This window comes from Babylonia areolata, chromosome 18 (assembly GCF_041734735.1).
Source record: "Babylonia areolata isolate BAREFJ2019XMU chromosome 18, ASM4173473v1, whole genome shotgun sequence".
Classification (NCBI taxonomy): Eukaryota; Metazoa; Mollusca; class Gastropoda; order Neogastropoda; family Buccinidae; genus Babylonia; species Babylonia areolata.
This window is the reverse complement of record NC_134893.1, coordinates 46,047,808-46,070,271: the sequence shown is the minus strand read 5'-3', so window position 1 is coordinate 46,070,271 and position 22,464 is coordinate 46,047,808. Positions and strand designations below refer to the sequence as shown.

The 22,464-nt window shown below is 42.0% G+C and overlaps 2 protein-coding genes across 2 annotated transcripts in view; both read right to left on the bottom strand.

Moving 5' to 3' along the window:
* The window catches only part of LOC143292252 (uncharacterized), a 106,973-nt gene extending 100,110 nt beyond the window's left edge, over positions 1 to 6,863 (bottom strand). The window contains 5 exon segments of the mRNA XM_076602439.1: positions 3,049 to 3,117; positions 4,286 to 4,695; positions 5,433 to 5,529; positions 6,224 to 6,451; positions 6,779 to 6,863. Of these exon segments, the coding sequence (XP_076458554.1) occupies positions 3,049 to 3,117; positions 4,286 to 4,695; positions 5,433 to 5,529; positions 6,224 to 6,451; positions 6,779 to 6,863 (889 nt within the window).
* The window catches only part of LOC143292838 (PDZ and LIM domain protein 4-like), a 92,140-nt gene continuing 76,464 nt past the window's right edge, over positions 6,789 to 22,464 (bottom strand). The window contains exons 3-4 of the mRNA XM_076603454.1: positions 7,491 to 7,553; positions 6,789 to 6,844 (exon numbers count right to left, since the gene is read on the bottom strand). Of these exons, the coding sequence (XP_076459569.1) occupies positions 7,547 to 7,553 (7 nt within the window). The 3' untranslated portion in view covers positions 6,789 to 6,844; positions 7,491 to 7,546. The remainder of the gene's footprint in view (positions 6,845 to 7,490; positions 7,554 to 22,464) is intronic.

The window sequence follows — 22,464 nt, the reverse complement described above, 5'->3', positions numbered from 1 at the left end:
ATACACACAGAAAAAAGAAGAACTTAATGACTGAACTGATATGTAAATGAAGAGGTAAACAAGAGAATACTTGAATCAACACTGGCAAAAAAAGGTCTAACAAAAAATCTTTACACGAATATAAATGTTGGCAGAAAAAGCACAGAAAGCCCACTGCACTATGACATAATCAAATGAAATATAGGAACCAAGCACAGAAAAGAAATGACAAAATTAATGTTGTAGGAGACAAAATATGTGATTTAGTATTTTGTTCTTGCTTTATTTCTCACTGTAAAAAGAACATACAAAAACTTACACTTACTTTTGGGGTTTGTGAGGTGCGAATTACACATACACAAATTAATACTTTACACGCAAAATGTTTCGATACAGAAATGGAGACACAAACATACTCAGCACGTGTATTCCACCAAACAGAACAATATGGCTGCCTAAATTGTCAAGGTGAAAACTGTCACACATGATAAAAAAAATTTAAAAATCATTAGCATATCAATATATGGGAGTTGCTGCCTATGAACGCAGAAGGAGATTCAGCAGTGGGCAGAATCTGGTTGCGGTTAAAAAATATCCTCTACGGAGGTCAGAGGTGAGGCTCAACCCCACAACCTCACTGTCATCAACCAGTGAGACTGACTACTGTGACTTGTAAACTGCTGCACTCGAAATATCAGCTGATTTTAGTTTTCCACTATGCAAGAAGGACCACCACTGCAGTTGTGGATTCCTATGAGTGATACCTATCTCATCATCACACATGTATCCTTCCTTCCTGCCTTCAAAAAAGATTTATTTATTCTCCTTTCTGAGCAGTTCAACCATGACTGATAAACATTTTTCTGGTGAAAAAAATGAAAAGAAAAGTTTGGTTTGTTGTTTTTTTTAAGGTTAAGGAGAGAGAAAAAAAGAAAAGAAAAAAAAGAGAAACCAAAAAAAAAACATCTTTGCCTTAAGACTTTCAACACGAATCTGACAAATCCTGAGATCACACAGTCACATTTCTGGAGAGACAACACCACATCTGATTCTGATGTGACAGCTTATATTCCAAGCAATAATCGAGTAAAGGATTTCATAACTCCATACAACTAACTGGGTGGAAGCAAAGCTTTGGTCCAGCAAGTGCAGAATGCCTCAGGCCAGCAAGGCCACACAACAGGTTTAACTTAATTAATGTAAGTCTTCGTGGCTGTGCAGTGCGTGGGTGGAGGGCAAACAGAAACCTATCAACGTGTGCTTGTGTGCATCGATCATGCTAAATCTGTGGTATTAACAAACCTGCTAACATTTGTTTGTGTGCACTAATCATGCTATATCTGTCATATCAACAAACTTATCCAATGTGTGTTTGCGTGGATAGATCATGCTAAACCCATGGCATCAACAAACCTATCAACGTGTGTTTGTGCGCATCGATCATGCTGGATCAATGGTGTTAACAAATCTATCATTGTGTATTTGTGCACATCCATCATGGTAAATCCTCAGTATCAACAAACCTATCTATGTGTGCCTGTGTGGATCAATCGCACTAAATTCATAGTATTTACAAACTATCAACATGTGTATGTGCGCATCAGTCATGCTAAACGTGTGGTAGTAATACACCCATGCTTGTCAATTCAGCATGCAGTTCCAACACCTGCACAGTGTGTAACAGCAATGAATTTTAATGTAAAAGTCCAGTCTTCTGATAACGACATATCATTTTTTAATGTTATAATCATGCTACAACTGACAGACACACCCATGTTAGAATACATTGACATGTGTGTTGCACATGCAATCTTGTCCATGGCAAGTTGATTGTATGTTCGGGTCTTCCTTTTATTCAACTCCTTTTGGAAACAGTACTGGGTCTGGAACAATTTGCAGCTTGTAGTTTTACAAACACTGTGTCAGGTCTGTCCCCAACAAACATGTTTATTTTCTGAAAACATGGTTTTCATGTGTTCAGTAATATCCCAGTATAGAATCTCATTAACTAAAGACCTAACACATAGTTCACATGATGATGCTGAAGGATGGCAGAGTTAACTATCAGACATAATGTACACATCTGATGCCCTCAGATAGGGACACTTGCAACACCCCAAATTAAACCAATGTGTCTGACAGATGCCATGATTGGTCCTAATAACATGGCATTAATAAGCTGCATGGGCTAAAGTGCCCATCTGTGTATATGCTATTGTCTGTGTCTGTGTCTGTATGCATGTCAAAGTAAGCACAGAACTTCAGGTCTGCTGATATGACTTGATGACTGCTTCTAAAAACAAAAATCATGAGCCTCTGAATTTACCTGAATCCATCATAATTGTGTGACAAGAATTTCAGAAATTATACTGTGCCAAGAATGTCATGTTTTATTACGATCTGTTTTCCCCCAAAACCCATCTAAATGCCGGATACATGTGTTACCATATCACCCTAAGCAATTCATTGCTTGAAAATCAAGTTTACAAACACCACAGCTGAGAAGCAGACATCAACATATCTGAGAAGCAAAGAAGCAGACTGCAAAACAGTGCAAAACAAATACGCCCCGGCCCCCAACCACAAAGCATGGCGTACACACACAGGGAAATAGGTACCCAAAACAAATAGGGAAACAGGTACTCCCAACAAAACACTGAATGTGAAGACTGTGGTGTACAATGAAGTGTGTGCAGTACCTTTTTCTTTGTCCGCTTGCATTCAAAGACAAAGTCCCAGTGCGTTAGATAACATTTCAAGAGGCACTCCGTAAGGTTACCACTCAAATAAAGAACACTATTACAACTCAAAAAAAAAAGAAGTAAAATTAAAAAAAAACTTTACTAAGGACACACAAAAAAGACAACTAAAGAGCATCATCCCTGAATTAATTACACAACTTTCAACATTAGTAAAGTTCTCTGGTTTCAGTAAATGCAACATCTGTGTTATGTATGAATCAAGGGGAAGAAACACACACACACAGACACTATATATAATATGCAAGCTCCAAGCCTCAGGTGTGTTTTGTTAATGAGCTGTCAAATGTTCCACATGAAAACGTCTTACCAGATGATACCATAATAGGCTTCTTGCTGCTTATATGGCTAAAGTTCAAATCGCCTTGAGTTTCATTCTCTGAAAGACCACGGACAACAAGGATGGTAACACAATTTGTCAAAGGAACATCTATCAAAAACAGTGAGCAATGCTCGTAGATGTTGTGGTGGCAGTCATCACATCAAATAATACAAATACTTATGCTATTACCAATTCAAACACTGACTGGACAGGACAGACAGACATGTAGAACTGGACGGATGTTTGTCAGAAAAAGTAATGTCATAACTGTTAATTCTAACCCAGGCAACATGAAGGTGACACTGCATTCTGTATCAATGTCATTTTACAAATGAATGTATCCAGACTTTGGGGGGGTTCTTTTTCTTTCACTTTTTCTTTCTTTGATGAACAAACCCATCAGTCTTGTATATAAAAAGAATTATAAAAAGAAAAAAAAAAAAAAGCAAGAAAAAAAAAAGAAAAGAAAATCCCAAGAAGCTGAACACCTCATTCACTGATGTCAAAGCAAGATCCAAACCTTCAGATATCACAAAATATATGTTATGCATACAAGAAAAATACATACCAGAGAGATATACTCCAAAAAAATAGATCACCCAAAACAACAACAAAAAAGTGTCCACATTCATGGCAGTCACAATCCACAACTCTACCTTAAAAAAACAACAAACTCCAACTTTCAAAATCTTCACATTAACATTAAACATAAAAAGTGTTGGGTTTTTTTTAATGCATTCCAGAAAATACATCCACCCAAACCAAAAAATGCATCCACATTCAAGACGTTAAAAATTGATAACTCTCCCCCCCCACCCTGGCCACCAGATCTGCTTTGAATTTCAATATCTTCACATAAATATTGAACCCCTCCCCCCCAATTCCCCCCAAAAATGAAACCAACCAAAAACGTAGAAAAAAAAAAAAAAAAACCACCCCACATAACACACACTCCACTAGGGAGATTAAAAAAACAACAACAAAACTCCACTTAGAGCTGATTTGATTTTCAAAATCTGTTCATTAGCATTGAATCCACCACATCTTCCTCCCACCAAAAAGCTAAAAACTCCACTCGGGAGATAAAAAAAACACACACACACAAAAAAAAAAAAAAACCCCAACAACAACACCCCCTGCAACCCCCTCCCACCAAGGCCCCCCACCCCGAACCCCCCCCAAAAATACAACAAAAAACGGAAAAAAAAAACCCCTCTGGACCCACCTCGACTTTTCTGCAGCAGGGTGATGTAGGGACTCTGTGTGGAGGGCAGCCGCACCTCATCGTCCCTGGCGGTGGCGGCAGGGCCATCGAACACACTGTCACTGACACTACCGTTGGTCCGTGAGTGCTGGCGGTCCCCCCCAGCCCTGCCCCCCCCTCCTCGCTCCCAGCCATCCGCCGGCCTGGAGGAACTGCCCCCACCCGGGGAGAAGAGGGCGCTGGAGGTGGCTGTGGTGGACATGGGGGGCGGGGTGTACTTCAGGGAAGAGACAGGAGGAGGGGCAGCGGCTCCAGCCACCACCGGCACCAGCACCAGCACCAGCGAAGCCCTGGGGTTCAGAGGAGGTTGAGGAGGCCGCGGAGCGTGGGGGCTGCCATGCGTAGCTCTCCTCCGGCTTGGGGGCCCGCTCCTGCAACGATGACAACTACATTGTATTGTATTGTATTGTATTGTATTGTATTACTCTCATGTGTGGAGCCGTGGCTTTGTTGTGGTAATGCGTCCCACATAGGAAGTGAGAGAATCTGATGAGGGCACTGGATCGAATACCACGCTTGCCAGAATTTTCTCCCCCCCCCCCCCCCCCCACCCCTTCGATCAGACTTTGAGTGGTGCTGGTCAGGTCTGGATGCTAGTCATATGGATGAGAAGAAAAACTGAAGTCTGATGTGCAGCATGAACTTACTGCATGTAAAAGATCCCATGGCAACAGAACAGCTGTCCCTGGCAAAATTCAGAAGAAAAATCCACTTTGATAGCAAAAAAACAAACATATCTGCAGACAGAAAAAAGAAAAAAAATAATAATACGGGTGGTGTTGCACTGTGGTGACATACTCTGCCCTGGGATAGCAGCCGCGGATTTCACACAGATGAATATATAGTGACACACACACACACACAAAAGTAATGCAATGCACCGACTGCAAGAGAAAGAAACCAACAAAATTTAAGAGAGACTGAGACTGAGATAGAAAGAGAGAGAAAGAGAGAGAGAGAGAAAGTCCAGCGGGAACCTGAAAATCTTCCTGGCACCAAAAAATTCAGCAATAGTGACTTGACCATCTCAAGAGCTGCAGACAATCCTATGGTGTGAGAAGCTAGCTAAAGGAACGGTATGGTACAGTGCCTCCTGCTACACACATACAGGGCCAAAGCCAGAGCCAGAGGCAGCCCAGAAGCGGAGTGGCAGCTATTTCTGGGCCTGAAACAATGGGACATGATGTGGGAGATGCTGCCCCTGGCTGAGATAAGAACAACAGAGTTTCACTGCTGAGTGGGTGTCACACCACACCCTACCATGCAGCCCCCAACATGCCCACTCTTGTGCGCTTCTCTCCCTCTGTCTCTGTGTCTCTTCAGTCTCTCTCCCTCTGTCTCTGTGTCTCTTCAATCTCTCTCCCTCTGTCTCTCGTGTCTCTCCCTCCATCCCTTGTGCTCTTTGTCTGTCTCTCAATCTGCTTCTCTCTCTCCATCCCCCTCCCCCCTCCGTTCTCTCTCTATCCACTCATTCCATTTTGTTTTTTGTTGTTTTTAAAAAATCTGCTTCCCTTTAATTATTCTTCTTCTGCACAAATATGATTCCATATTTTCTGTCTCTCTCTCTCTCTGTTTCACTGAAAGGGTTATCAAATCAGGAAAAAAAACTCACAAAAAAACCCCAACCACCTGAAAACAGAGTTTGGCTGCCTAGATGGCGGGGTAAAAACGGTCATACATGTAAAAGCCCACTCATGTACATACCAGTGAACACGGGAGTTGCAGCCCACGAACAAAGAAGAAGAAGAAGAAATCAGGGAAAAAAAAGAAGAAAAAAAAAAAGACTGGTTCATCTAAGTTGCTGAAAGGCTTAACAACAAATCTAGAAACCAAACAACCTGAAATCATAAACACGCCAGTTTGTTCTGATCACACTTCTCTCTCCATCCATACGCTAACTGACCTGCTGTGCTTTCCGCTCTGCAGGCTTTGCAATGGCGCTGGTGTTGAGTCGCACCGGTCGGAACTCCTTGCGCGCTCCTCCGGGACTGCCGCTGGGCTTCCAGACAGGAGCGATGTTCTTCAGGGAGCTGCCGGGTGGGCTCGACTGTTGCTGAGCTGGCGGTGCTTTAATCCCCACTGGCTCCGACTTCACAGAGGAGGGACTCAGCCCCGGGGACCATATTCCTGGAGTAGCGTCAAAAGGTGTGGAGACAGGTTTGGATGAACAAGATTTGAAAGTAAATTTCTGGACACAGTCACAGGCAGAAGAAATAAGCACTGGTTAACAAAACAAAAACAATGAAACAAACAAAACGGATATGCACACATACACACACCACATATATAATATGCACACACACACACACACACACACACACACACACATTCATACAATCATATAAGGTTTCTTATTGCAAAACATGAAATCGATGTTTTGAGAGAGAGAGAGAGGGAAAGAGAGGGAGAGACAGTGTGTGTGTGTGTGTGTGTGTGTGTGTGTGTGTGTGTTACCTGTTCTAGCTGATGATGAAAAGCCTGGACTCTTCAGTCCATTCACTTGATGGTCTGGCAGTTTCTCTGAGTAAAAAAAACACATTTTCATTACATTACTACAACTAGTCTGATGAAAACATTTCTTCTTACAGAAAGGGAACAGGTGTTTTTCTTCTTCTTTTTTTCCCCCCCAAACATATACACATGAAAAAAAAAAACAATAAACATTTTGCAAAATCTTATGGATATTTAAAAATAAATGTGTTTCTGTGTGTCTCCATGTCTGTGTGTGTGTGTGTGTGTGTGTGTGTGTGTGTGTGTGTGTAAGCACACAGACGCAGATTTATATTACCATGTCAAAAACTCTATATATACATCCTTCTATGTATGCGTCCACTTGTGTTGATGCACTGGTGAATGCATAAGTGTGTACAAGAAAGAGTGTGTGACTATCTGTGAATAATATGTGTGTGTGTGTGTGTGTGTGAGAGAGAGAGAGAGACAGAGAGAGAGAAGTGTGAGAGGGAGAATGTGTGTGTGAGGGTTTGAGGGTGTATTGTATGTATATACCAGTAACTGAGTAAGTGATTGTGTGTGCTTGAGTGTGTATGTGTATACCTGTGGGGGTAGGGTGAGAAGGGGGTGGTGGGGGCGGGGTGGGGGGGGGGGTGTAGAGAGACAAGACAGACAGAAACAGAAGCACACAGACAAGAGAGGGAGGGAGGTTCACCTTGAAAGGATGATGTGGGTTCTGATGGCACACTGGGAAAGGTCTGGTCTGCTCCTTCAACAACTGGGGAACAAACAACATTGGGAAATTACCTACTGCACAACCTTGCTTTTTTTTTGCTTCTTTTTTCTCTCTCTCTCTCTTTCTTTCCTTCTATTTTTTGGCTGCATGTTTGTTGGTTTTCTGGTCACCAAACTATTCATGTCCACCACCACTGGCAAAGGATAATTCATTGTTGCCTTGACAGTTAGGTATTCAGGTCCAAACTGTGTTTCCAATTATGACACACCACACGTATTAAAATAACACAAGCAGAAAAGAAGACAACAACAACAACAAAAAAAGCTGAAATAAGATAAACATCTTCTTCTTTTGGCAGCATACATGTGCTGTTTGAAAACAACTCCTGCCCCCACACCAAACTGCATCTGCATGGCAAATATAGAAGTTGCACCAGAAACTGAACAGCATGGAACAAGATCGACAAGAAACCGGTCCACGACCACAAAATTACCCATAATGTCTGTGTAAATGCTGAGACAACAGCAGGCCCTGAGGGGATAAATACATGTGTGAGATGTCGACACAATGACCGCACACCGCTGATCAGTGAACCCCAAATATTCATATACCGATACCATGATAGGCCCGCTTTGGATCTGTTGATCCTATCTCTGACACAGGGGGCCACAGGCGCTTGTCTGCTTTGTTATATTGTAGTTCAGATATATTGGTTCAGATCTATATGTTTAATTCTCTGCAAAATAATTTGATTGTTCTGTTCACCCTTTTCAGAAGAGCTATACAGAGGAGTGAGTGAACAAGAGAGACTGAGAGAGAATGTGTGTGTGTGTGTGTGTGTGTGTGTGTGTTTGTGAAACAAGAACAGAAGAGCCCACATCTGACAACATATTCAGGTTCAGGTGCCCATTATTTTCTAAACAGATGAGCAGAATGTGAGCCCTTGGGGGCAAAAAGCAGATTAAAAGGTAACCACGGTGTCGATTTCCACTTCACCCATGTTTTCAACTTCACTTCACTCATGTTGATAACACAACAGCTGTAGGCAGGATGGTCTTTTTCACCTTCTTATCTCCACAGTCATCGCTTACAGAACTCAAATCAGTGGCAAACTTGTAAGATACTACAAAAGATTCCCCACACATCTCCTCCTCCTCATCCCCCCACCATGCATGCCATCCTCTAGGGTCAATGTTTCCATCTGAGTACAATTCAAACACACACAGTAAGTTTGTATGCAACAACAGTCTATCTTTTGCTTTCTTTGTCCCACCTGTGATCACAATGTCAGCGCAAACAAGTGAGAAGCCGCCAGAAAACTGCAGACTCACAAAGGCCAGACATTTTGCAGTGTGTGTGTGTGTGTGTGTGTGTGTGTGAGTGAACTGGAGAGAAGACTCTACAGAACATTATCATCTTCCAGGTCGTGGGATACATGTGCACAATGAGGTAACCACACAATAGCGTTAATAATCAGCATTAATCTTTATCATATGAAGAAAACTGACTGAATGTAAACATTTCCTGTGCCTACCTGCATTGAGAGTCTGACCTCTGGATTTTTTTTTTTTTTTTTCATCATCCTGTCATGTTTGAAGGCAACCACGCAACCACTCATCATTGTAACCTCTTTTTGTAACTTTCATTCTGACCTCAAGTCTGTGTAATTTGTTTGCTCCTAACTAAACAATTCATCATTCATTGTAATGTAAAGTTGATCACATAATGAAACAAAGATTGAATGAATATACACACAGAAACACCTAAACAAGCAGACAGAAAAAAAAAAGAAAAAAGAAAAAAAAAATCACACATCACAACTATCATTATCACTCCCTTCTGGGTATCTGAAACAACACATCCAAACTGAGCACAAGAGTTTTCATGGCATTTTTATCACAACATTCATACCCTGTTTCAACATCAAAGTAGTACTACTAGCAACTGCACATCCGTGGTTTACCTTCAACAGCAAAGAGGGAAAATATTATGCAGCATAATACCAGGGGGCACAAACTGAATCAGAACCACAGCAGTCCATTCATTCACACAGTTTATTTTTATCCCATTGTTCCCTCAACATGCACATGCACAGATGGTGCCATCCAAAATCTGATATGACTCCTGACAACTGTAGAATCAATACTCTGACAGTTTAAGTTCATCATGGCAGGGAGTCGACCCTGACAGGGTTTTTATTTCTGTATATTCTATCATGCCTTTTGGTCAATCGAATATGTAAGAAGAAAAAACACAACAACAAAATTTAGTTCAGCTGTCTTGACCTACATATGAAATGAGAATTATTTCTGATCATGCAAAATATATATCTTTAAGAGAGAAAAAAAAAAAAAGAGCAAGATCACTGGCAACTGGTCATGTCACAAGGGACAGCTTCAATATTGAAAGTGAAAAAAAAGTCTCATATTTATCCTGTGATCAAACACAAACACCAAGTCAGTCAAAACATCTACAGTTATATGTAGTTTATTACAAATCCAACAACACATAATGAGATGATTAGAATTATTATCACAAACAGGTATACCAAAAGTAAGAATGTGACACCAGGACTTAAGGCAAAATAAAAATCTCAGAGGCATTAATCTTGTTAGTGGATACCAAAAGAAGTAGGAAGAAAAAAACACTCGCCTGGTAACTGAGATTCATGAATTGTTTCCAACCATGCAAATGTAATTATTATCCTGTAAACTTCATCTTTTTATGATTAAAAAAAAAAAAAAAAAAAAAAGGTGAGATCACTGCACACAAGTATTAGGCTTTCTCCCCCAAAAAACCAAGTCACTCCATGCAATCTAGTCCCCCGCAGCGGGGGAGAGAGGCGTCGTTAGAAGAAGAGGAGTTACCATGCTGTTGTTAGCACACCAAGACGCCAACCAAATCTACACAGCCAGGGGTGTGAGCTCATGGTCTCCATCCACATGGCCTGTAGCGTGGCCCAGCCTACCTCTTTTGCCCCACGGCTGATCCATCCCTTCAGACTCTGCGGCAGGGGAGCGGTGGGCTCCCTGGCCCCTCCTACTGTCCTCATGCACCACACGCACAGGGATCATGATGGGCTCTGACTGGTGCTCCGCCTTGATGGTGGAGTCTGTGCGGGAGGACCGGGTCTCGTCGCTGCGGGCGATGATGGTGTCCCTGGAGTCGGAACTGGACACGGCGTTGTCGGAGGGCGGGGAATGGCTGTCATCCCTCCTAGGGGCTCCGGCAACCGGCAGGTCCGTGTTGGTCCACAGCGGCTGGGAAAAGTCCTGGAACTTCTTCTCCTTCTCCAGTTCCGGCAGATCCAAGGGCCCACCACCACCACGCTGGTTGTTGGAGCGCAGCGGCTTTATGGTGGGGAGGGTGGAATAGATGTGATAGTCAAAATCGTTGATGGGCTGATCGGCATCCACAGTCAGGGGCTGGTTTAGAGGAACACTGGAGGCTTGACCAGACGATGAGCGAGCAGGACCCGGCTGCTGTTGTTGCTTTTGCTGTGCTGGCTGGTACTGCTGTTGTTGTTGTTGTTGTTGCTGTTGTTGTGGATGGTGGTGAGGAGCTGGGTGGTGATGGCGTGACGACGACCCAGCAGACGACTTGGCTGGGAGAGTGGCGTAGGAGCCTACTCCGAAATTCCTCCCGCCGTGGGAATGATCCGAAAGACCGCTTTGCCACGAGGAGAAGCCAGAGTCATGCACAGGGCGTCCCCCGTGGTCATGCGCTGGCCTCAGATGGTAAAGGGGGTCGATGCTTTCACTGTTGCTGCGGTTGCGCTGTGGCCCGGGTGGGAAGGGCTGTGGGTGGGTGGAGGCCTGGGAGGTGCGCACGATGATGGGCACGTGGTGTGTGCCTTCATCCACGCTCAGACTGCGTGCAGCTGTGTAAGGGCCTACCCCGCCTGGGGAGGACTGGGCTGAGTAGGCTTGAGGGGGCTCGTAGGGTCTACGATGGAAGCCTGGCTCACTTACATTTATCTCTGTGTGAAGATACAACCACAGCCATCAAACATCTGGGAGGATCAGAATGAATCAAAAGCCATCAACATTTTGGTGTACAAGTAACAAGGAGCAATGAAAAAAAAAAAGGAAAGAAATCACACACACACAAACCAACCAGGGGGAACCATGGTCAGCACATAACAACTTTCTATATTTAGTTCTTCAAACACTATCCTGCAAAAAGCAACAAGTCAGTGAAACAGGAAAACCCATTCTCAAAGGAGAAAGCAAAACTCAGTTCTCATTGTCTTTGAATTTATCAGTTATATTCTTATTGCTGTTAATAGTTTTACAGAAAATCAACATTCCGATTCTAGTAAACGTAGTAGTATTACACAAGGCTGAGTAAGAAACAGAGGTATGTACACAGACAGACAGGCACAGACAGAAAGAAAGGGGCAGAGTGATAATTACATATAAACAACAGAAGAGAAACTGTTTCTGTGTGTCTGTGTTTGCATGTGTGCAAATGTGTGCTTGCTTTCCATGCATGGGTAACACATTGTGTCAGCATGTTTCTAAGAAAAAGCACAGCACACAATCACATTACCATCTTTCCCCTATAGCACTGTTACACACACATCTACAAATGTCATCTTTAAAAAAATACTACTAACTACTTCATGTCCATACACTTGACAGGCACAACAGAACGCACCAACAGCCAATACAGGCAAGTCAACCAGCTGGAGAACGGGCAAAACACTTTCTTCTTTTTACCATACACAGAAACTGAAACTGAAAACATCTACTTGAAACAACTTACACACACAGAAAACAGCGTTTGTTCATTTGTTCTTTAGCCTGGTCCATTTGACTGTGAAGAAGCTTCATATAAGTTCTGGTAGACGGTTGAAAAAATGCTGGTACTAGTGGTAGGGCTTACCAAATGTCAAACAGGAGATGTTTGATATTTTTTTGTGCTTGTATGAGATCATCAATATCATAATAATAATAATGATGATGATAATAATAATCATCAACATAGTAATGACCACTTAAAAAAAGAAGAAAAAAAAGAGAGAACATAGCATGGATGAAGTTAATAGATAGAATCTTATTTCAGGCTCTGCTTTATCGAATCTTTACTGGAGAACAATAATTTATCAAAAATCAGCTCAGTTCTGTACTTCTGTCTGACTGTCGGTATCTCTTTCACATGCACACAAACATACATGTGCATGCACTCGCAGTACTATCAAAAGCACCCAACAGGTACGGTCTCTTTACAAAAAAAAAACAAAAAAAACAACCCACTCTGCATGATCATTTTGATAAAACCACTACTCCTCCCTCCCCCACCCCTACACAAAACAACCACCCTTCCCTTCCCTCCCCCTACTACCCCCCCCCCAACCACCCCTTCCCTGCTACCCCCCACACACAGAACACATATAACAATCACTTTGTATAATAATTCCCTCCAAATTTACTGTAAACTTTCCTCTTTTTTTATGGAAAAAAAAAAAAAGAATGCGGAAGTCCCACAAATAACTTGTCAAAGAGATTGATTCTCCCAACCCCCTTAGCACACACCCCCCATCACCACAGTGATGCATTTTTGTTCACAGGAATGGTAATAAGGCTGCACAATGTGCATGTCAAGTGGAAATCAATGAGGCCTGGCCAGGTTTAGAGAAGGGGCGGGGGATGGGGGTGTGGGGGTGTGGGGGGGAGTGATTGTGCTCCGTGGGAGGCCAGTCGCATCAATCTTGCTGATCCTGCTGCACAATTTGTTTCCCATAGCACCTGCTCCATCCATCACTCTCTCCCACCGCCCTCTTAACTTTCAAGGAGTTGGGTTTTTATGTTGTGTGTGTGTTTCTTTTTTTTCTTTTTTTTTTTTTTTTTTGTCCCTCTCTTCCTCTCTCTTTCCCTCTCCCCAACCCGTTTTTTTTTTTTTTTTTTTTCCCCTCTCTTTCTCTCTCTTGTGGCTTTTTCCTGAATGTGTTGTGGGGTATGTGTAGAGTTCCTTCTTTCTTCTCCAGGCCTGTCTTACTGCTGAAAATGATAGATCTATATGAAACCTAGGAAGATGTCATGATGACTTTGAGGGTCCTTTTTATTCTTCTGTTTGGATGAAAATGATCCAGTACATACCAGGCTATCCCATAATGGCAATTTATATGTATATGCAAAGACTGTGATACTTGTTATGTCTGCTGATTTCAGGGTTCAAGTTTTCATCCTTTTTTTTCCCCCCTTTTTCTTTTTTGCCTCTGGATCATGGCAAAATGAAGAATGATTAAAACCGAAGCACTTCAAAACATTCTCTACAAATTCCATCTCCTACTTAACGCATATTAAACCTGAAGTGCTTAGAAGTATTTCCAACTAATTCCACATCCTACGCAATAATTTGTTGCTTTATTTATTTATCCTTTTTTAACATTTCCAACTAATTCCACATCCTACTCGATAATATGTTGCTTTATTCATTTACTTTTTAAATTTTTTATCACTGATTACAGGTAGCCTTCATCGATCACAGAATGTATGCCAAAGCATACAAAAAAAAAGAAAAGAAGAAAAAGAAAAAAAGAAGAAAAAAAAAAAAGGAAGCTAGTCCTAGGGGACTGGCTGTTGGAGCATTCCTTCAACTCAGTGGGGAGGTTGGGGAGGGGGGGGGGGGGGGTGAGGGGAGGGGGTGTCCTCCTGGGCAGCAAGCCAACCAGACTTTGTTATATAACAAGAGGAGGTCACTCAGGCATGCAGGGTTATTATCATCAAAACGGCGGTGGCGGCGACCATGCAAGCACGGGGCGCAGGTTGTCTCTACCTTGCATGTCAGCGCCGAGCTTGGCCAGTTTCTCCTGCTGGCGGCGGAAGAGGTTCATGCCTCTCGACTTTGGGTCATGGGGCGATGAGCTACCTCTTCCGACGCTGGAGGCACGTCCCAGGGTCTGGCTGTGGGCGACCGGGGGGCTGCGATCAGCGAACCCCTCGGACCCGTAGCCCGAAAGAGGCTGGGACTCATACAAGGCCAGGGGGGGCTTAACAATGCTCTGCTTAGGTGGCTTGGGCAAAGCCGGGGGCATGATGGGGCGTTTGGACCACATGCCAGCTTCTGCTGCCGGTTGTTGTGCTTGTGGTTGAGGAGGGGGGGCAGGCTGCTCGAATGACCCTCGCTCGCTCCAACGCGATTCTGGTGGAGGGACAGTCCAGGGCAAAGCCAGATGACAACCAAAAAAAAAAAAAAAAAAAAAAAAAAAAGTTCAAAATTTACAGGTGTGTATATATACTACACAGATACACAACTGATCTGTTTCGGCAGTACACATCATGATGCAGATGTTAATTAGTGCAACTTAATTTTTTTTTTTTTTTTTTTTTTAAATCCCAACAGTGTCTCATTAATGTTGGAACTGATACATATGTTCATATACTATAACTACATAATCACAGTGCGGTTATCGTCACTACAGCAAGATCACATTCAAGTCTAATTATTCTTTCTACCAAACTGATGGTGCGGTGCTGAACCATTCAATCATTCATATACAAAAGGAAAATGACTGAATCACTGATTAGTGATATAACTAAGCAAAACGAGGTGGCTTTCACCAAACAAAATATAAGTGAATACAAATAAATCAAAAATCACAAAATCAAGTAAAAATCACAAAACAAAGTAGGTGTTTTTTTTGTAAAAAAAACAACAAAAAACAAAAACAAAACAAACCTACCAAAATAATAGTCATTGAACAAAAATAAAGGAACAATTACAAATGCAAATGGGTATCAGTTCACGCTAAATGCAGCATAACAGTATTCTTCCGATGGATAAACATAATACTTAACATTTCTAGTCTGTATTCACAATATGCTTTTCTTTTTTTCTTTTTCTTTTCTTTTTTTTTAATATATTTTTTTACTTCTCTCATTCTTGGTATATTTATAATAGCATGTAATTTTGTTTAAAGTAGAATTAGAAGAAAAGCCTTTATTTCTGCAATGAATGAGACTGAAATGAAAAAAAAAAAATGACAAGGAGACAAAATCTTAGATTTTAATGACTGACAACTGTGTTTCGGTGAATACCTCCACTCATCAAGCACTGAGAAACAACAGAAGATTTCTGGTTTTCATCACATTGTGAAACCGCAGCACAGTATACAGTGTTGCAACAAGTGTCATGATATTTCTAGAAAAACTGCAGCAATTAATTACATTTTCTTCAATTGCCGGTCAGCGTCAAAAAGAAACATCACTCGCATGCAGAGTCTAAACGTCACTAACAATGATGTTAATTTCCAAAACAATACGATGGAAACCAAACTGAAACACAAGTGAAGGCTTCGCCCAAAGTGGGCAACCAATATTCCGCTTTGTTCTTAAAGTAGCAAAGAAAACAAAATGACAAAAGGAGCCAAGACCAACACAGGAAAAGAACAACAAGAAAAAATAAAACATAATAAATGTTAGTCTTATTCACCTTCACAGTTCATAGATGACACACAGAACACACCGGCTGTATCAAACAACAAGTTGTCTTTTTTTTTTTTTTAATTAAAAAAAAAAGTGTTTGCTCACAACTGCTGTGTTAGTATTGAACAACAAAAACTAAACTACTTAAAAAAATATTTTAAAATTTTTTTTTAAAAAAGAGAGAGAGAGACAGAGAGAGAAAGAGAATAAAATTCTTCTTGTGGAGGGACTAAAGACAACTGGAAAGGGATCTGAATGGGTTTTAGACTGAAGACAGGCTGATAAGACCCAACCAGTCCAATCATGGACAAGCACAGTCAGTATTCATCTTCCATCTGCAGCACTTCTTGTTCAACTTCTGTCCCGACTCTTGTCAAAAATAACACCACCACCACCCAGGACAAGAAACAGGTATCCATCCACCTGCACCCACAAACTTCTCTCTTCAATTCACATTTCAGGTGGGTTTTGATAACGATAAGCCAAACAGTAAGTTGAGGGGCTAAGCAGCCAGCAGTTCTGTTGACCCCGAATGGATTCAGTCATCTTCTCCAGGACACAAACATTGAAAAGGATTATTCTTGGAAGCTTGGACCATCTACTTCATGCCAAAAAAACAAAAAACCCCCACCAAAAACAAAAAAAAAACCTGTCAAAATATTTGCCTTTTGAACTGGTGGTGTCATCGTCGAATCATAGGATTAAGAAGATGGAAGCTTTGGTCCATATACTTCATGCCAAATAACCATCAACATATTTGTGTTTTGAACTGGTGGAGCCATTGTCGAATCACTGGATTAGAAGCTGGAAGCTTTGGACCATCTACTTCATGCCAAATAACCATCAAAATATTTACGTTCTGAAGCGGTGATGTCATCATCGAGTCATACACTGAACAGGATTAGAAGCTCGAAGTTTGGACCATCTACTTCATGCCAAATAACTGACAAGATATTTGTGTTTTGAACTGGTGGTGTCATCGTCCAATCATACATTGAGCAGGATTAGAAGTTGGAAGCTTTGGACCATCTACTTCATGCCAAATAACCGACAAGATATTAAAATGTTTTGAACTTATTGTGACATAGTCGAGTTATACATACTCGATCTAACACCACAGGACGGTACTACACAAGTGTGTTGATTACACAGTGAAGCATGGAGCAATCCCCTCACAGGGGCATGCGGCTGACAGCGAGCCCCTGACATGTCAGCATGCAGCCTACCTGACGCGGCAGAGACTGACGGCACACTCTGGGACAGGTCAGGCACTTTAATAGCACGGTTATATTTGGGCTTTTCGTCTTCACGACCTATACAGATCACCACAATTGTCCCCAGATGACGTTGCATGAAACAAAAATCAAAACCAGAACATACAAAAACATAACAAAAAGAAAAAGAAAGAATAATAATAAAAAAAAAACAGGAAAAAAAAACACAAAAAAAACACGAACCAAAAAATCACATTATAATGCAATAGCATGCAAGAACAGGAACTACATCTTTAGTGATCAAACCTTCCAGTGGCAAAAATTAGAAACTAATATATGGTGGTTGGTTTTAAAAATGAAGACAACAAAATGTATTGGAGTAAATCTAAACAACACAAAAGAAAAGACAACCTATTGAACAAACATATGTTAAAACTATTTTCTAAAAACTGTGTCACTCATAACGGTGTTTAATGGGAGACAAACAAAACCAACCAAAACAAAATGTTCAAGGAATTAAACCCAAATGAAGGTAACTTGCAAATTACGCAAGCTGACACTGCAAGCATGCAACTGTTTTTGGTTGTATGCATGAGAAAGAGAGAGAGAGAGAGAAAGAGAGAGAGAGAGAGAGGAGTGGGGAGATGGGAGAAGAGAGGACAGACAGACAGACAAACACACATACACAATGACACATACATACAGAGGGAGAGAGGAGAACAGAGAAACAGACAGAAGAGACAAAAAGAGAAACTGACGTTTTAATTTACACAAGCATTGCATCAGACAGAACAGTCACTGTCCAGAACAATCAGACCTGGACACACACACACAAGGAATCCCACACCTGTACAAGCACTACCCAAAGCACCACACCACTCATGCTGTCTGTTCAGAAAAGCCACACTCTTAGACCAGCACTAAACAGCAAGCCAACTATGGGAAGGAGCAAAGACACAGTAAAAGTGCTTGGTTTGGTGTCAACACAAGGTTGATTCACCCCTTTCCCCACCAAAAATCCTCTTGCACACACTGTGACACAAGTCATCTTACAACATTGCACATTCTGATGCTGAAAGCAGAAGATCAACAGGTTTTTCCAGCAGGTAAGCCTTTGTTTGTATGAGAATGTCACTACAATACACTGTTCTCACATCCCAGCCTAACCTCTTAATCATAGCTAAGGTTTTCAACATACCTTAATGCTCTTGTCCGAAACAAAAGTGAACACTAGTTTCGTGCCTGTTGGCAGGTGACGCAGAAAAAATGTATCCAGCGCAGACACAAGAACGGTCAGTCATAGATGTATACGTACAATACATTCATATGGTGAAAGTATAATATGTTTTCTGATCAATATACAAAAAAAAAAGAAAAAGAAAAAAAAGCAGTAAAAAAACTGATAGTTGTGAGCCCAACAAAAGAAAAGAAAACCACAGATGTTGTCCAGACACACTGATCAATACTGCCTCCAACCCAAAGCCACTTTGCTCCCTGGGTGCGGACAGGGGGCAGGGAGGGTGGGTGGGCGAGGAGTGAAAGGGCTTATCTGTTCCTGTATCTCTAACTGCCCTAACTAACAAGCGCTCACTCTGTCAGGCAGTCAGTCAGTCCCCACAGAGGCAGACAACAACACACAGGGCAGCAAGCAACGCAGCGACAAGCACAGCTAAAGGTTCAAGGTGTGCACTGCAGCATCTGTGGCTTATCTGCGAACAGGTATCGCTCCCAATAAAGATTAATACCTGCCAGACTGTGGCGGCTGGATGGATGAAAGCGACTTGGGGCATAATAGCAAGCAGTGACGGTGGCAATGGTGGTTGGGGTTGGGGATGGGGTTGCCAATCACTGCCCTACACCCTACCTGGAGGGTAAGTACGATGAGGGTGGAAGAGCATTGGGAGCGGGTGGACGGAGCATTGGGAGCGATTCCAGTTCCAATCTCTCTCTCTCTGTGTCTCCAAAAATACATTTTTGTGCTATCAGCTATTGACCAGTGTGTTTAACAATTCTCTGAGTTTTTCAGATAACTTCCTGCCTCTCCTCCCCCTCGATCCAGCCCCCCAACCTTCCATTGTACCCCTGCCCCTTCTCACACACTGTGCACACAATCAGAGGGGGATAAATCAGGAGATAAAGAGGGGTGCTGCCACAAGGGCCTACATCAAACAGTGGAGGAGGAGGGGGGAGCATGGGGGGGGTTGGTGGGTGGGGGGGGGAAAGTGGTAAGGTCAATGCAACAACAGGTCCATGCAGTCAGAGGGCTGTACTGTGGCCCAAAACACACTCAATGTGGGGGAGGAGGGAAAGTGATATGACAATGGGAGATGTTTTGAAGACTACCCCTGACTGACCATTGGTCAGTTCCGATGTGGAGTAATGCCTATACATATGTAAATGATGAAAGATTTCAGTCATGATGCATTTTTCTTCTTCTCCTTCTTCTTTTTTTTTTTTTATTTTTTTTTTAAACTTGAGGCCTCATCCTGAACTAATATGATATGATGACAGAAGTCAGTCATGGTACTTTTTATCTTTATCTGATTCTGTCTTGTTTTTTCTCCTGGTGAAGATTGGTTTTTGAACAACAATGATGACAGTGTGCTCAGTCATGATGGTTTTTAATCTGAACTACAATGACATCACTCAGACATGATACTTTTTATTTTTATTTTTTCTAAATGAAATTATTTCATAAATAGGTATCCAATTATGAGCTGCTGCTTCTTCTTCTTCTTTAGGGTTCAGATTTCATTGTCTACATCATGTTGGACTGCATTTAAATGACGCTGACTTGGAACAAGCCTGCTGATGAGCTGATTCCTCATCCACAGTGTCCCTTTGTTCACTTACCCCCCAACCCCACTTTTCCTGACTCCTGCCAATAGACTGGACAACTGTGCTGGTCAATCAGTTTGTTCACAGATGGCAGTCAAAAAGGTAAATCCACAAAATTGAAGATAATGTGTTTAACCAACCCATAAAAATTCAGACATGTATGTGCTGCACATACTCTCTCTCTAAAATAATAATGTACATGTGAGTATGTTAAGGGTATCTTATAGAGGTAGGAAGGGTGGGTGGCTGCATATGTGTGTGTGTGTGTGTGTGTGTGTGTGTGTGTGTGTGTGTGTGTGTGTTTGAGTTTGATTCAGGATATCTGGGACTCTCCAGTTGTTGCAAACACCCTGGCATCTCCACCAGAATGTCAGAAAGGATTTTTTTTTTTTTAATAAAAAAATTGCACTGCAGCAGTGGTCAGTCCCCTTCATACAAGATCATTCAAACTGAGAGGCAACGATTTTTGACTCACTTGTGTAAACAAAGTGAGTCTATGTTTTAACCCGGTGTTCGGTTGTCTGTGTGTGTTAGTGTGTGTGTCTGTCTGTGTGTGTGTGTGTGTCTGTGTGTCCGTTGTAAACTTTAACATTGACATTTTCTCTGCAAACACTTTGTCAGTTGACACCAAATTAGGCATAAAAATAGGAAAAATTCAGTTCTTTCCAGTCATCTTGTTTAAAACAATATTGCACCTCTGGGATGGGCACAAAAAAATTTAAAAAATGAAGCCTAATTATATGCAAACTGCATTTACTGTTATATTTATATTTTTTTGTATTCTCTAAACTTGGCACTTTGATCTGATATTCTGACACAACAACAAGAGCAGTCATTATTATCATTTTTTGTTCAAACAGGAACTTCTTTTGCTAAGCATGGAAGTTTTATTTATTTTGCATTTTTTTTGGTGCAGATAGTAAAAAAGGGAAATTACTCTGTAATTAATGCTAGGGGACTTAATTTGCTTTAAACTGATCTTTCTGATCTTAAACATTACATTTTGAAATTATACTCAATACATAAAAAGCTTGGATTTTTTTTTTAAAGTGTATCACAAGTGAGTCTTGAAGGCCTTGCCTCTCTTGTTCTTACTTAAATTTACTCTGTTCTGTATCCATTGTGGCAGTGTGTGTGCGTGCATGTGTTCCTAAGTTAAACATCTATTCAAAGAGTGTGACTCCAGTGTGCATGTGTGTATACACACACGTGTAAAAAAAAAGAAAATGAGACAGAAATAAGCAACAAGCTCAGTATATGACAGTGGGTGTATGTTTGACCTGATAAAGACAGCAACACTGTCTCAGAGTGAAACATGTTGTTAATAACCTGTCCATGTTTTCTTATGCGGCATGTGTGATCAACTATGTCCTGTGTTCCCCCCAATAACCTAGATCCCACACCACTGGATGTGAATCACTGTGATGCAAGGAAGTGAGTTCCTCTTCCTATCTGTCTCAGCACCATTGGCAGCTGAACCTCATCAAGACAAGATGCAACATATAAGGTTACGATTAAGGGTCCCACAGCCCTGTACAGCCACCATCAGGGCAGTGAATTCATATCCACTGTGTCTAGGGCTTGGCATAGGAAGGTAAGGCCCAATCCTCTCTTTCCGGCAACATATACCATGATCAGAATAACCAGGATAGATGGAAAATCATTCGTTCCCCCCCCCCCCCCTCTTGGTGTTATGGATGGTTACCCTTTGTCAGTTTGTATCTTTGGTCGTCTTCTTGGCACCCACTAAACGAATCACTTACATTCTGGTCAGGAGAGCATTACATTATCAACAACACAACACTCCACCTGCAATGGGTATAATCACACCCAGGCAACCACAGAAGCTTGTGTGTCAGTCTCCTCCCCACCCCCTAGCTTCCCCCCTCATCCCCCCTCCCTGATGACAGCAGTAAAAACCACAGGCTGTAGTTAAGGACAGCTCCCCATGAACACCTATAGATGACGATAATAATGACAGATAATGGTAATTACACTCCACTCCACTACCTGAGTTAGCATTACAGTCGGTGGTCACCAGGGTACCACCATTGTAGTGGTGATGGTTCATGACGGTGGTGTTGGTGGGGGAGTTGATGGAGGTAGGAGATGTGGTGATGGAAGAAGTGGAGATGATGGAGGTGGTGGTGGAGGAGGAGCTAGGAGTGCTGTCAGGGTCACTAACTCCGGCTGAGGGGTCGGAGTTCAAATCCTGGCCTGAAAATGAGGGTTGGGTCAGAACAACTAGGCTACGTGGGGTGAACACCAAACACACAGACTGGCATCTATGACAAAGGCAATTTGGCACTCCACAGCACACACAGGAACAGGATGCTGTTTGTTCTCAACCAAGAATCCCGTCTCTTCAAAAAGCAGTTTTGCCAGAAAGATGACCAAAATTAGTATCACGGCATGCCAACATCATGACAATATCACCAATGCTATGTGCCTTGAGAATCACTAATCACTTTG